The 13,725-nt window shown below is 37.3% G+C and overlaps 3 protein-coding genes across 6 annotated transcripts; all 3 read left to right on the top strand.

The window, feature by feature from the left end:
• Positions 1–604: 604 nt before the first annotated feature.
• Positions 605–3,672, top strand: LOC117633440 (eukaryotic initiation factor 4A-I). 4 transcript variants are annotated; one of them, XR_004586659.1, is made up of 8 exons: positions 605–734; positions 842–890; positions 968–1,105; positions 1,549–1,782; positions 2,437–2,476; positions 2,558–2,655; positions 2,828–2,935; positions 3,467–3,672. XR_004586659.1 is itself a non-coding variant. In XM_034367052.1 (7 exons), the coding sequence occupies exons 1-7, from the start codon at positions 673–675 to the stop codon at positions 2,843–2,845; spliced, it is 639 nt and encodes a 212-aa protein (XP_034222943.1). In that variant the 5' UTR covers positions 605–672; the 3' UTR covers positions 2,846–3,156. The 4 variants fall into 4 exon arrangements, 1 of the variants encoding a protein (XP_034222943.1); XR_004586658.1 differs by lacking the exon at positions 3,467–3,672 and adding an exon at positions 3,316–3,449; XM_034367052.1 differs by lacking the exon at positions 3,467–3,672 and having other exon boundaries at positions 2,828–3,156.
• Positions 3,673–6,186: 2,514 nt separating this feature from the next.
• On the top strand, positions 6,187–7,848 carry LOC117635425 (protein DETOXIFICATION 49-like). Its single transcript, XM_034369748.1, has 2 exons — positions 6,187–6,321; positions 6,436–7,848. Exons 1-2 carry the CDS (start codon positions 6,187–6,189, stop codon positions 7,846–7,848), a joined length of 1,548 nt encoding a protein of 515 aa, XP_034225639.1.
• A 3,746-nt stretch (positions 7,849–11,594) lies between these two features.
• LOC117635161 (calmodulin-like protein 30) lies at positions 11,595–12,326 on the top strand. Its single transcript, XM_034369504.1, has one exon. The coding sequence runs from the start codon at positions 11,620–11,622 to the stop codon at positions 12,187–12,189; it is 570 nt and encodes a 189-aa protein (XP_034225395.1). The 5' UTR covers positions 11,595–11,619; the 3' UTR covers positions 12,190–12,326.
• Positions 12,327–13,725: the final 1,399 nt, after the last annotated feature.

The following is a 13,725-nucleotide window of genomic DNA, read 5'->3' on the forward strand; positions in this document are numbered from 1 at the left end:
TGCTGGAGATAGAGTGACTTCATATGACAATCAAGGTGGATTTTGAGTGGTAAGTGATCTTTCATTTTTTGGTGTTTCCAATCCCAAAGATGCTTCAGAGTTGGTTATCCACACGATCTCTGTTCAGCACTGATTCCTGAGTTCTTATGGACCCTCTCATCTTCAACTATGAGTGAGCTGGGGTTTAAATACATATGGAGTTTGCTCATTGTTCTTGTATTGGTTGTATTTTATTATTTATATTTATACTTTCTTGTTTGCAATAACCCTTTTCTAAGGCAGTGTTCTTCATGTGTAATCTTGTAATTGCCTCTCATATTAACGCATCTACTATATTCTCAAAAGAAGAATAAAAATAAAATTTAAATAATAATAATAATAATAAAAAACCTAGGCTGGACCTAAGTACTTCACTCACCTTGAGCCTTGAACTCTACCATTGGACTTCGACCCTCAAAACTCAAGTCCAAGTCTAACCTTTTGGGCCTAGTGCAAACCTTTTGGGAATGTGTACAATTGTTATAGCATCCATACTGGGCCAGTATAATGTGTATGACCCATAGTTTATAGCATCACTGTATGTTACTTAAAAAAAAACCGAGAATATACCAAGCGGATTTTCCATTGAAACCGAAGGGGAAAAGTGAGAGAGTTTGGTTGAACTTCGACGCAATGGCGGTGGATGCCATTGAAACCCCCTCTCCTCCCTTTCACCCCTCTTCTTCCCATTTCAGGTTTCATTCATTTTCCTTTTCCTTTTATTAATTTATAATTTCTCTTGCTGCTTAATTTTCTTGTACAATCTTCCATTTTTGCTCACAAGACCAAGTTTTGGTTGCAGTCAACAACGCCACTTCTATCTCGCCGTTGACAGGCTCCAGTTCAAGATGGTCTCTTTCTTCACTTCCCCTTATAAATAATTGAGTTTATAATTAAAGAAAGTGAATTTGTAAATTGAATTGGGCAGGAGACATTGATGGACCTGTTTGGCGTGGCGGGTAGGCGTCCCTGCCTACCTATAGTGGTCTGCTGCAGCTCACGTGATGAGCTCGACGCGGTCAGCTCCGCCGTCGCCAACGTCCCCTATATCTCTTTAGCTTCTCTGGTACACACTTACTGGCCATTCATAATTTTTATGGATTTAACTTTGTTCCATGGGTTATTAAGAATGCTTTCTAGTGTCGTTAACTCATAACTATTTGCAAATTTTCTTACCATTAGATTGTTAAATACACAAAAGGGCATAAGTTTTGGGAGCATTTGCTTCACAAAGATTGGAAAAATTAGGAGCACTTGAACTATATTTTCAACTGCATACTTGGGTTGTTGCTGACATTGGATGGGGTAAAGAATTAAACTTGTTTCTAACAATTAAAAGGATTTTGTGCCTTTCAAGGCATGATATTTCGTTTCTTTTAAGGTAGTTTCTTTAGTTATGTCATGAACATGCCCAGCGCCATTACCCATGTTTGGAGACATTGAAACTTGGAACTCCCCTATACTGTTAACGTTTCCTAATTAGTCTGCGTGTCATATCTTGTATCCCAGTACACTGACCTTGCTGAAGCAGACCGTTCTTTGATATTAGAGCGCTTTCGGGAAGCAACAATGAGGTGGAACCCACAAGCCAGTGCTCAACCAGCGGATGACAATGAGCCTGTGAAAGATGAACAAAAATCTCATATGATAGTTGCAACAGATGCATGCCTTCCACTTCTTGCTTCCGGGGAGTCACCCATTTCTGCTCACGTTCTTATAAATTATGAGTTGCCTACAAAGAAGGTGCACTTCTCATTCTTCCTATTGGACTTATAATGTTCTGCAACTCTTGTGCATTTGACTCTATTATGGTAACTGTTAGATATTCCTATTTCATTGTAGATGTAGACTGCACATTGTTAGATTAATGACATGTGATCTTGATTCACTGTTTTCAAATTGTTTGATTACAAGATGCTTTTGAGGTTAGTGCATTGAGAAGACTAAGACCATAACCAAACAACTGAAAACTTTAGATAAGTTTTTCTAGTTGTGTTGTGCTTAAATTTCAAATTGCAAGGGTTGCACTCTTTCGCCAGTTCATTGGATAGTTCTTATAAACTTTGCTTCATTCCTTGGATCTTAAGCATTTTAAGAATACTTCCTTATGTTCTTTATCTGCATCTAGGAGATTCCAAGCTTCCATGAGAAGGGAAGCATGTTTTTGTCATTCTCAAGTTTGATTTCTTATTGTTTGTACTTTTTTAATTGGCTGTTTTTGTACCGTGCGTTGTGGTACTTTTAGACTTACTGGTTATATGCCATCCTCATTCCTCAAGGTCGCTGATCATTCCCAATTTTATATTCTGACAGTAGTTATCACCTGTGTGCATGTGTTTGCTTTGCTACCATAACGAATGTTTGTTTTTGTTTCTTTCCTGACAATATTTTCTGCAGGAAACATATATGAGGCGGTTGACGACTTGTTTGGCTGCAGGTTCTTCCTAGCTGTACTGCTTTGTTGGTTGCATAGTATGGGATTCCCCGGTCTTGCAATAACTTCATATAATATGTGCAGATGGGATTGTAATCAATATGGTTGTTGGGGGTGAGGTAGTTACTCTCAAAAGCATTGAAGAAAGTAGCAACCTGGTCATAGCTGAGATGCCCATAAATGTAAGTTCACCCCCTTCTCAATGTTTCCTCATTTCATTTTGTCATCCTGTTTGATACATAGACACTCAGTTTCCTCATCCCCTATAAAAAAAAACAAAAACAAAAACAAAGATAAAAAGACAGATAGATGGACACTCAGTTTGATATTGATATATGATTCATGGTATTGCAGATTTCTGAGATTTTATGAAGGCATACGATCTGCTATGCCGGCGGACATGTTAAAGGACCAGATGAGATCCCATGTACTCACTCTGGTATTTGGTTGAAGCATTTGAAGGTGATCTGGGTGCGTTTTGAGGAAGTTTCAATCATATCAAATTTATACTGATCTTGTTCATAAATAAATAAAAAGATAAAAATTTATACTGATCAAACCCCCTGTGACCCTGGACATGGTCTTTTTCGGTGTATTTATGGAGTTACTTGAAGTTGGGCCAGTAGGAGTCAAAAATTATCCATCTTTCCAAGCTTTCAATTTGAAAAGGGTTTCTATCACAATGCGCTTGAGTTCACGAAACTATCAGTTTTAGTGTTTTATGTTTTTTACTTTCAATGTTGTTCGATTCCGTCAAACAGTCTGTTAGTTTGCAGCTCCTTAAATCTCATCTTATAAATTTCTAACAAGAAAATGACATAAATCTCGATTCTTTTGCCAAGGTTTCACATGAGTGGGCTGGAGATATTATGGGACTCAAGTAGAGCTCACCCAATAAACCACACAATTGAAGCTTTTCAATTCATGGCAGAAAGTTGTATTTTTTGTGTGGCTTTTTTTAACACGAAATTGAAAGTCATATATGAAATGCAGATGGTGTCCATTGGATTGTGCTTGGTGCCATCTAGCTGCAGTGCTCCAAAAGGAAAGAGATGAGATCATAGAAAGAACATTGGTTTTAGGCTCGCCCATGGTAGAAATTGATGACAATTCTTATCTGTTTTGCCACTAGTTTTTATTCTCAAGCTGGAGAGAAAAAGAATAAAGAGATATATAATTAAAGAGGACATTGTTGTTCAGGTTGTACGCATTTGTCTCGTTCTTTATGTTAATCATTACACACCAAAACAATAGGCGCTTGGAGCATCTTTTCCCTAAAACAATATGCTCATTTAACTATGGATACTGCTTGTCTACTTATCCTGTAAGGAGATACTCCTCCTTCTTGCGAATCACAATTTGACATATAAACAAAAATAATTAATCAAAAATACAAAAATAAAAACTTCTGCACACATGTCATATTGCTATTGACCGAAATGTAGGAGCTCCTACTTACATGGTAAGGAGAGAAGTATTTTCCTTTAATATAGGATTAATGTGAAATAGAATACAAGTTGCCGATGAACCCATTTAACTACACATACTAAAACATAATGACTTACTTGTTCTATTTCTTATAAATATTTTTTCAAATTAATCAATACTTGAGAATAAAGTAGATAGACTTTTCTAGGTCTCATGGTCAAGAAAAACTTAAATGTAAACCGGGATGTTAATGTGACGGTATTCCAAGTATATTACATATTGTCATACCAAAAAGTTCAAATACATGTCAATGCATAGTTTGGGAACCGAGCATACGTGAGAATAAAGTAGATAAACTTCCTTTATCTTTGCTTATATATATGTGACCTAATTTTTTCATTCTTCTTTTCTCCTTAACTTAGCTGTGTATATGTTAGCAGCCCTCTAATTAAATAGTAATTTGATAACCAATAAATCTCTGTAAACAAATCTAACAATGATTTCTTAAAGAAAGAAAAAAGAGGACATGTATATAGGCTATATAGCAAAGGTTAGCAGGAAAAAAAACAAAAAAATATTTTCCAGATAATATTATCATGCATGAAAAAAAAAACCCTAAGTTCTAACAAAAAATAAAAAAACAAAGTTCGAGGGTTCGGCTCAGTCTTGGAGAAGAAAAGTAATCTCCTATGTTGATGTGGCACATTCTTTTTAGCGGATTTAGGGTATTTTTGTCTTACTAGAAAAAATAATACTATATTAGTGATTACCCAAATTTGACCAAACTATAGGCGACGGACACAATGTGTCGTTGGTTGTACTAAGAATTTTCAACGCAAGCTCACTTCGTCACAAATTTGTCGCCAAAAGTCTAGTGATGATTATAGCTCTTATCCTCCTTGGTTGAGGATGATTTAACCCTTCTAATTGAAGGCGTGGCAAGATTGCTGCAGGTTACTCTAAATACTCCTCTGGAGGTACTCATGATTACTTAGTACTCAATATATAATGACAAAAAAATAAATAGATAAATGGAACATTATCACTTGCGTAGGTGCGGACGTTTGCTCATGCGCGGACACTCGGATGTAAGAATAACATTGCCACGTTCACCACATTAACTACGAGTTGTGTTGACCACATCTCTCTGTGTCAGGCGATATTAATTATTTCAACCCTGTTTTCTGCAATCAGAATGAGATTCGCTCATTGTTTTAAGTTTAACTGTGTATCGATTTCGATTTTTGCTGTATATCTTGTCGTGACTTGAGAAAGTTAAGTGTATTGATAAAACTCATGATGACTTCTTATCACAACAACAAACCGGAACTCGTGAACACTTAAATATGAATTTTTAAAAGAAATTACAATTATAACTTGTAAAATATTTTCCAAATTTGAGTGAGAAAATATTATGTTTTTCTTGTTGAGAGGAAAGTAATAACACATTAATTAATTAGTTGCATTTTACATACTTGAATCTCAACTATTTGGTTACCAAATAATGTTAAACAAGAAAAGGATTTTGAAATTTGAATTCAGGCATTGATATGGAAACATTCTATATCTACCATATGTAGATTATCCTCCTATAATATTACGATTCCAAAATCTTTACCCATTAATTAGCCCAAACAAAAAATCTTTACACAGAAGGAAAAAAAGTTGCAGATCTTTTCCTTATTTTCTTTATTTGTTAATCTTGATCCAAGCAGTTAACTCAACTCATAACATCTTAGTCCAAATTAGAAGATGTTAATTTGTCCCTAAATTTCTAATTAGCATCCTCATCTTAGTCATCACATTCATTCATGTTGAGTCGATTCAAGCATTTCATGCTTTGGCATTTGGATGCATTGCCAGTTTGCCACCAACTTTATTAGAGTGGTGCAATCTGATGTAAAGCTAGACATTTCAGTCCTTTGAGAAATCCAGAGAGGAGAAAACGACGAATTCGAACCACCCTCATGACCACCACTTCCCCATTTTCATCTTCCTCACACTCGTCCATTTCTCACCACCAAACCCTAACTAACCCCTCAGCACAAAGACAAAGCCTGTAGAAATTCTAGAGCACAGAAGACAAAAAATTTACCAGGCACTTACAGATGGTGAAAACCTTGTTTATTTATCTGCGTGTCTAGTCTCCCTGGTTTTGCAACATATTTATTCCTGAGAAGCTACAGAGATCAACCCTTTCCTCTGCTCTCCCCATTTCATCAATCTGCTCATTGAGATCTCCAAAAACACTGAAAATCCAATTCTTGCTTTGTCAATTCAACGAGATGTCGTACAACAATGCTAATGCTGCTTCGTGGTTATATATTCCAATTTTATCAAACCTGTTCTACACCACCGTCAAGGACGATGAAGAAGGTGGACAAGATTCTCAGCACCGCCAACCCACGGCTGTTTCTGTGGTCAGTCCTATATGACGCCAACACTTTGTTTTTTCTCATACAACCTTTGCATGTACGCCTTGTATTTTTGTGTATCTCTAAATTAATTATTTTATTTAATAATTTCATCACCAGATTGTTCAAGAGATCAAGCAGCTATACACCATAGCCCTGCCAATGATCCTGGCGGGCCTTCTGGTGTACGCGAAAGCGGCGATTTCGATGTTCTTCTTGGGCAGATTAGGTAAGGGGGCATTAGCAGGAGGCAGCCTAGCAATCAGTGTGGCCAACATCAGCGGCTACTCCGTCCTCTCCGGCCTCGCTTCTGGCATGGAAGGCATCTCCTCCCAAGCCTTTGGAGCCCAACAATGGCCTCTCATGTCACACACCCTCCAGGGCACAGTCATCATCCTCATCCTCATCTCCATCCCCATCTCCATCATGTGGCTCAACTGTGAGTCCTTCCTTCTCTTCTCAGGCCAAAACCCAACAATCTCCTCCACAGCCACAACCTACCTCACGTTCACAATCCCAACTCTCTTCTTCCAGTCCCTCATAAATCCCCTTAAAATCCACCTCAGAACCCAACAGGTCACCCTCCCTTTAATGCTCAGCGCCGCGCTGGCCCTCGCCATTCACGGGCCCGCCAACTACCTCCTGGCCTGTCATTTCCACCTCGGCATTCGGGGTGTCGCGCTTGCCGGGGTCTTGACAGACCTCATCATCCTCCTCTACCTTATTCTCTACTTACGCGGTTCAGGCATTTATACAAACACATGGCAAGGCTGGTCACTCCATTTCTGCTTCAAAGACTGGAAGCCCATTATTTGCCAAGCCGTCCCCAGCTGCTTCTCTGTGTGCTTGGAGTGGTGGTGGTACGAGATCATGATCATTCTCTCAGGCCTTCTCAGCAATGCAGCTGAGGCCGTGTCCACCATGGGAATTTTGATCCAGGCCACCGCATTCGCCTACCAGTTCCCCTTCGCGCTTAGTCAAGCCGTGTCGACTCGGGTGGGGAACGAGTTAGGCGCCAACCGCCCCAAGCAAGCTAAAAAGTCATCATTTGTTGCATTGTCATGTGCTGTTCTCACAGGACTTTTATCAACCACGTTCATGGTGACAATGCGCAACGCTTGGGGCCAGATCTTCACCGCCGATCGCGCCATTATATCGCTGACGGCTTCGGCGTTGCCGATCGTGGGGCTGTGTGAGCTCGGGAACTGCCCGCAGACCACCGTTTGTGGTGTGCTGAGAGGCAGTGCAAGGCCAACTTTGGGTGCGGCTATCAATTTGGGTTCTTTTTATGTTGTTGGGTTGCCTGTGTCGCTTTTTATGGCGTTTGTGATGGATTTGGGCTTGTTGGGCCTGTGGTTGGGCCTTCTGGCTGCCCAGTTGGTTTGCTTTGCTCTGATGGTGATTGTGTTGATCAAGACGGATTGGACGGCTCAGGCGGAGAGATCCAAAGAGCTCACCAGTGCTAATGTGGAGGAGTATGTAGAGGATGAGACCAGTGAGGGATTAATATCTGCAATTATGCTAATTAATTAGGCAAACGATGGAGTTTGTACAGAGTCTTTTCTCCCCTGGGCATGGTTTTTTTTATTATTTATTTTATTATTTATTTTATTTTATTTTAAATTTAAAAAAAGTTAAAATTTGTTTTTCTAGGGTTTTGTTTCAGTCCGAAAAAAAAAAGAAAAAAGAAAAAGGCTCTGTTTATTAAATAAAGAAAACTGATATATACGGTATTATTCACTTGCATACATTCTCAGATATTATTTTACTAAAATGTCAAGTATGTTAATTTTTTTGAAGAAAGAGGTTGATTTCAAGTATGTTAATTTTTGTTTTACATGTGTGTGATGTTAACTCACGGTGTTATGTCACATATTTAACAACATAACATTGCCAACGATTTAATGTTTTGCATCTTTCTATGATTTATGATTTTTAAAAACTAGTTGTTGAAGTAATTCAATTATATTTGTCAAAAAGGAATATTTCTATTATGTCATAATATTTGTTGTACAAATAAAAATAAAATTCCAAATTAGTATTTAATCCAAAAAATTTAATAGTTCTATCTCCAATGTCAACTTTGAAGAGAATATAGTCAAGATTTGTATCCATTTTCTAATATTTTCACATCTCTATGTCACACCCTGATAATAACTCAATTTGTCACGGCTCACCATAAATGCTTCTTATGTTTTTCAAAAAAAAATTTGATTAGATTTAAGGCATAACAAATAAGTCGTCGCTTATAACTCATGTGGAGCTGAACCCACATTAAGACACAATGTTTAAACACGTAATATAATAGAAGCACTTTTTTCAGAGAACTTAGAACAATAATATAACATAATAGAGATGTCGCTTATGACTCACGTGGTGTCGGGGCCACATTAAGAAATATTGTTTAAATGCGTAACGACAGCATAGAAATACATTTTTTCGGAGAAGTTAGAACAATATTATAACATAATAAAGATATTGCTTATGACTCAAGTGGTGCATGACCGCCTTAAAAGACATTCTTTTAACACGTAACGACAATGTCTTACTATAGTAAAATTTAGTGTATTTTGCACTAAAATTGATTTTTCATATTTTGATTTGGTAGGAATTTGATTTTCTAGTTTTTTTATTTGAATCCAAATAGGGGATACTTTCTTATTTACATTGTAAACTTAAGTAAATAAAGTAATATAAAAATAAATGAAAGTAAAAGGACAAAGACATTTACTTAAATATTGAAAATGGAAATAAGGTCATATATACACCTGGAGTGCACTACTACCAGTTGAGCAAAAAGGTAATTTGAAGTACCTCCTTGTGCCTTAATAGGTTCGCCACAACACATGTAAATGATGGCTCATTAAGTCATATATATTTCATACTAAAATCCCATAAAATCCAGTTTTCTTATTTGATGTGTAAGGAATAAAAGCCACCAAAAATTATATTAAGAAAATGATTATTCCAAAAAATCATTTTTCATACTTAGTCAATATTTTTACATAAAACATTTTTTCATGTATGATATGAATGCATGAAGGGACCTAAGATTTTTTTTAGTTTGTGAAATTTTGATTTTTTCTTTCTATTGGGTTTAATGGGGGGAAAAGATTTAAAGATATTTGCTAAATCGATACTCTTTGTCTATCTCTTGCAATTTTTCTTGCTCAGAATGTATTTGTCTATCCATTTGTCAAGGACAATTATGATTGCAACCAACAAGCAATATAATTATTGACATATGTGATATATATTTATATATATATATATAAATTTTCGTATGTATTGTGAGTTCGTAGTTTTGATTATTTATAATATGTAAGAGGCCCCCACACACATGAAATCTTGGCTTCGCCATTGCCTATGGCCACAGTATGGTGTTGTTGACCCAGTTTTTTTCTTTGGTTTTCGTTGTGTTTTTGAAGCAATTACTGCAATCCACTGTAGACGCCATGATTTTGTTGCAGCTTTTGGTCCACTCACAGGGATTTTGCTCCAATTCAGTGTTTGGAGTTGGAGAAGTGATTATTGCCGGTTTGTGTGGGATCAGCTTTTGCCTGTGCAAAATAAGAGGTTTTGTCATGTTGCTGCTACGAGTCTCTTTGATGTGCTGGAGAAGATGTGGTGTGGTGTCTTTGTTTATGTGTTTATTTTAGTCTAATAATTCTCAGAAACTCAATAGGAGTTTGTTGATGTTTGTATTTAGTATTCGACTTTTCGGTGTGGATTTGTCGTTACTACTGTTGTGCGGTGGATCTGTATTGTAGGTATGAGTATAGGTGGCTTTATCTGCTGAATTGAAGGTTTTAGGTTTTTCTGGCATGCGTAATTCTCTCCAGATCAAACCAATTTATTTTTGTGTTTGGTCACTGGAGATGTTGTACTCATATTTGGCATTGCGGCTACTCTGTACTTTTTTCTGTGTTATCAATAAAATTACTATGTTTTTATTTATTTAAAGCAAAATACAATTTAAAAAGAGAAAACCCTTAACGCTTTTTGAGAAAACTCGAAGGAAAAATTCCCACCGTGCCTCCTTTGGGGGTCGATGACCTCCTTCCCTACCCACCTCCCTTATCTTCTCCTCTCCTTCCCTCACTCCCCCCCCTTTTTTCCCCTCATGATTCTTTTTTGTTCTTTTATTTTGGGATGTGGAAGCAGCCGCCATGAAACACTGTCATCGCTATGAAATAATCGCCGTCTTTAAGCCCATATATACAAGGAAGATGTTGGCTTTGGGTTTAGCCACTATGGCGCTATGGCTCTTTTTAAGTTCCCCTGAAGAATGTGGAGCGGTGATCCTTCTTAGTTTGGAGGAGACATCAACTGACATTGACGGATCACATGTAGTTTGGAGGAGAAAAGCCCACCTTACCAAGTTGCAAATCACAAGTGAGCATTCAACCACTTGGTAAGGTGAGCTTTTCTCTTCTAAGTTACGCGCAACGTCAGTTGCTGTCTCATGCGTGCGTGAATTTTTGTGAGTTATCACTCAACTTATCATCAATTGTGTAAAAAAAAAAAAAAAAATCATTAGTGTTTCCAAATTCCATGTAATTTAAAATGTTGTCAGAATCCTCCTATGTTTTTTTATTGACAAACGATAGTAGCTAAGTAATGCTCCTCTCCCAATATCTCTTAGAAAAAAAAAATTTTGATTTCAAGTTATAAATATAAGTTAAATTCCTTTATTCTTTACGAGTAAATTTCCCAATTTAAAATCAAATACAATATCTCCCTTCAGTATATCTCACTCAAGTATTGGACATTACATATATAATTTTTTTTTTTTTCTTGAGATAGAATATTTGCTTGTACCGATATTAGATCCGCAACCTTTACCAATGTGGTGTTTGTTTCTTCTTCATCATATAGAAGATTCCACGCAAGTAACACAAGAATCTACAACTTTATTACTATTAGTGGCGTCATGGCAAACCAAAAATTAGGGTTCATATCATATAGGAGAATAGGAATCAACAAGATATGTACAACTTGGTAAGAATATATGTAATGTGTCCATATCTGGTTCTTCTTTCTCTCTTCAAATGAACTTGGAAAGTGAATGTGGGTGGAAAAAGAATAAGAAACAAAGACCAATATCAGATGTGCTCCTTTTTTTTTCCCCTCAACTTTGAATCAGAATTGATGTGAACAATGCGCGTGAACATCTATCTTTATACTATTCCTTAATGTAGCAGACCTCAAACAACACAAATCCAGAGAGCTTATATAAATACTAGTTAATGCATGTAGCCTCCATCAACATATCAGAATTTGGAACCATTTGGAAAAAAAATTATGTCACGTAGTTTCAGCTTTCTCAGGTTTCAATATGGCTCTCCTAGAAAGCCTCCAAATAAACCAGCTCCCGAGTTGAGTTTCTCCAAAGAGAGGCAAAGGTCTAGCTTGTCAAGGCCTTCATCCCAGCCAAAAGCTGAGGAGATAAGATATGTGTTCGATAAATTTGACACCAACAAAGATGGGAGGATCAGCAGGGAAGAGTACAAGTCAGCCCTGAAGACCCTTGACAAAGAAATAGCAGAAGCTGAGATTGCCAAGACCTTTAAGGCCCTTGACAGTGACGGAGATGGGTTCATAGGGTTCAAGGAGTTTGTGGAGATGTTCAACATGGGAGCTGATCAAGCACGAGAGGCTGACATCGAAAGTGCATTTCGATTGTTCGATCTGGATGGCAATGGGAAGATAAGTGCAGAGGAGTTGTCTCTGGTGCTGAAGAAGCTGGGAGAGAATTGCAGTCCTGGGGCTTGCAGGAACATGGTGAAAGGAGTGGATACTAATGGTGATGGTTTAATTGACATGAATGAGTTTTCCAAAATGATGGGGAACTTCAAGAAACCAACTGCTTAAAGAGATCATTTATATAAATTTTAGATCTCATATCCTATGTTATAGCCATATATTTAGTCTTGCTTATAATAATGCCTGTAAGGGTTGTCTGCCCATGTTCTTAAATAAGAATAATATGCTGTCTGCCTTTGCTTTTACCTTTACAAACAGTAAAATAATGACATCCATTATGTTTTGGAGCTAGCACTTGCTAGCCTTCACGTCCAAAATTGGACTGATCAGCTCATGACTAAATCAATCTAAAGGGGATGAATATTGTCAGTAGTTTGATATTTATATATGTACATATGATAAAATTGATGAGATTAGAAGTAAACACCGACTACATATTGATCTAGTGATACTTCTCTTTCCAATGTTGGAAATGTCCAAAGTTCAAATCCTCCCTCTACAAAGAGTACTTAATGTCATTTAGCCATTACGGCCTAATCCACGGTACAAAGAGTCCAAAAGCTTAGATATATGCCTAGAATCAGTGTGCTGAGATGGGCCTGATGCAAATAAGCAACTCCGCACTTCAAAAAGAAGGAAGTTCTTTATGCCGACACTTTAAACATACACGGAAATGAAGAATAAAATTTGATGAATAAAATTTTAACTTTTTCAACAAGGTGCTAGGCTGCAGTGAAACATATGATGAATAAAATTTGAAACATAACTGAAATGAAGAAATGAAAGAGTTGAAGTAGACGAGCTGATATTGATACATATCCAATACAGGATGACAAGATTAGATGCACAATTTGCAGACAAGTATGGATGGCTCTTGAACGAAGATTCTCATCTGTGTGGACAAGATCAAACACTTTTCAATTGAAGTCCAATCTAAAACTAATAATTACAGATGGCACTGACCCAATAGGCCATGGAGGTTTAATATATAACCCTTTTAAGAAAATTAAACAGCTGTCACATATGCCTAGAATTTTATATAATTACACTTAACATTGTTGTTCCCATGCCTAATTGGAAGAATAAAGTTACTCATGACCCTAAAGAAGTATTAGCGATTGTGCTAAAAGATGCCAAAAGAAAGCCCACTAAAGGCAAAATGAATTCGATTCTCCACTAGTAAAATCCACTTTAAAGCCACTTTAAGAGTCGTGTGTACTTGTACAGAGAACAGAAGAGAAGCAAACAAAGCTTGCCCATCTAGCTACATTTCCATTTTCTATCTTCTTTGAAGAGATTTTTATCTGCTTAGAGAAAAATTCATTGATGGCCATAGTAAGTTGTTTGCAGGTGCAGCCTGACCAGGAGATGACAGTGGATGAGTTCAAAGCTTGGCTTCACCGGTTTGACAGCGATCACAACGGGCAAATTAGCCGCGAAGAGCTGAAAGAAGCTCTCCACAGCCTGAGGGTTTGGTTTGGATGGTGGAGGGCTCGTCAAGGAATGAAGCAAGCAGATTGCAATAAGAGTGGCCAAATAGACAACCCCAAAGAGTTTGAAAAGCTGGTGAGCTATGCACAGCAGCGTTTGGGCATGAAGATTCTTGAAAATAATTGTTGGTGATCATGCATGGTGTGGTCGACC

Source organism: Prunus dulcis, chromosome 7 (assembly GCF_902201215.1).
Source record: "Prunus dulcis chromosome 7, ALMONDv2, whole genome shotgun sequence".
NCBI lineage: Eukaryota > Viridiplantae > Streptophyta > Magnoliopsida > Rosales > Rosaceae > Prunus > Prunus dulcis.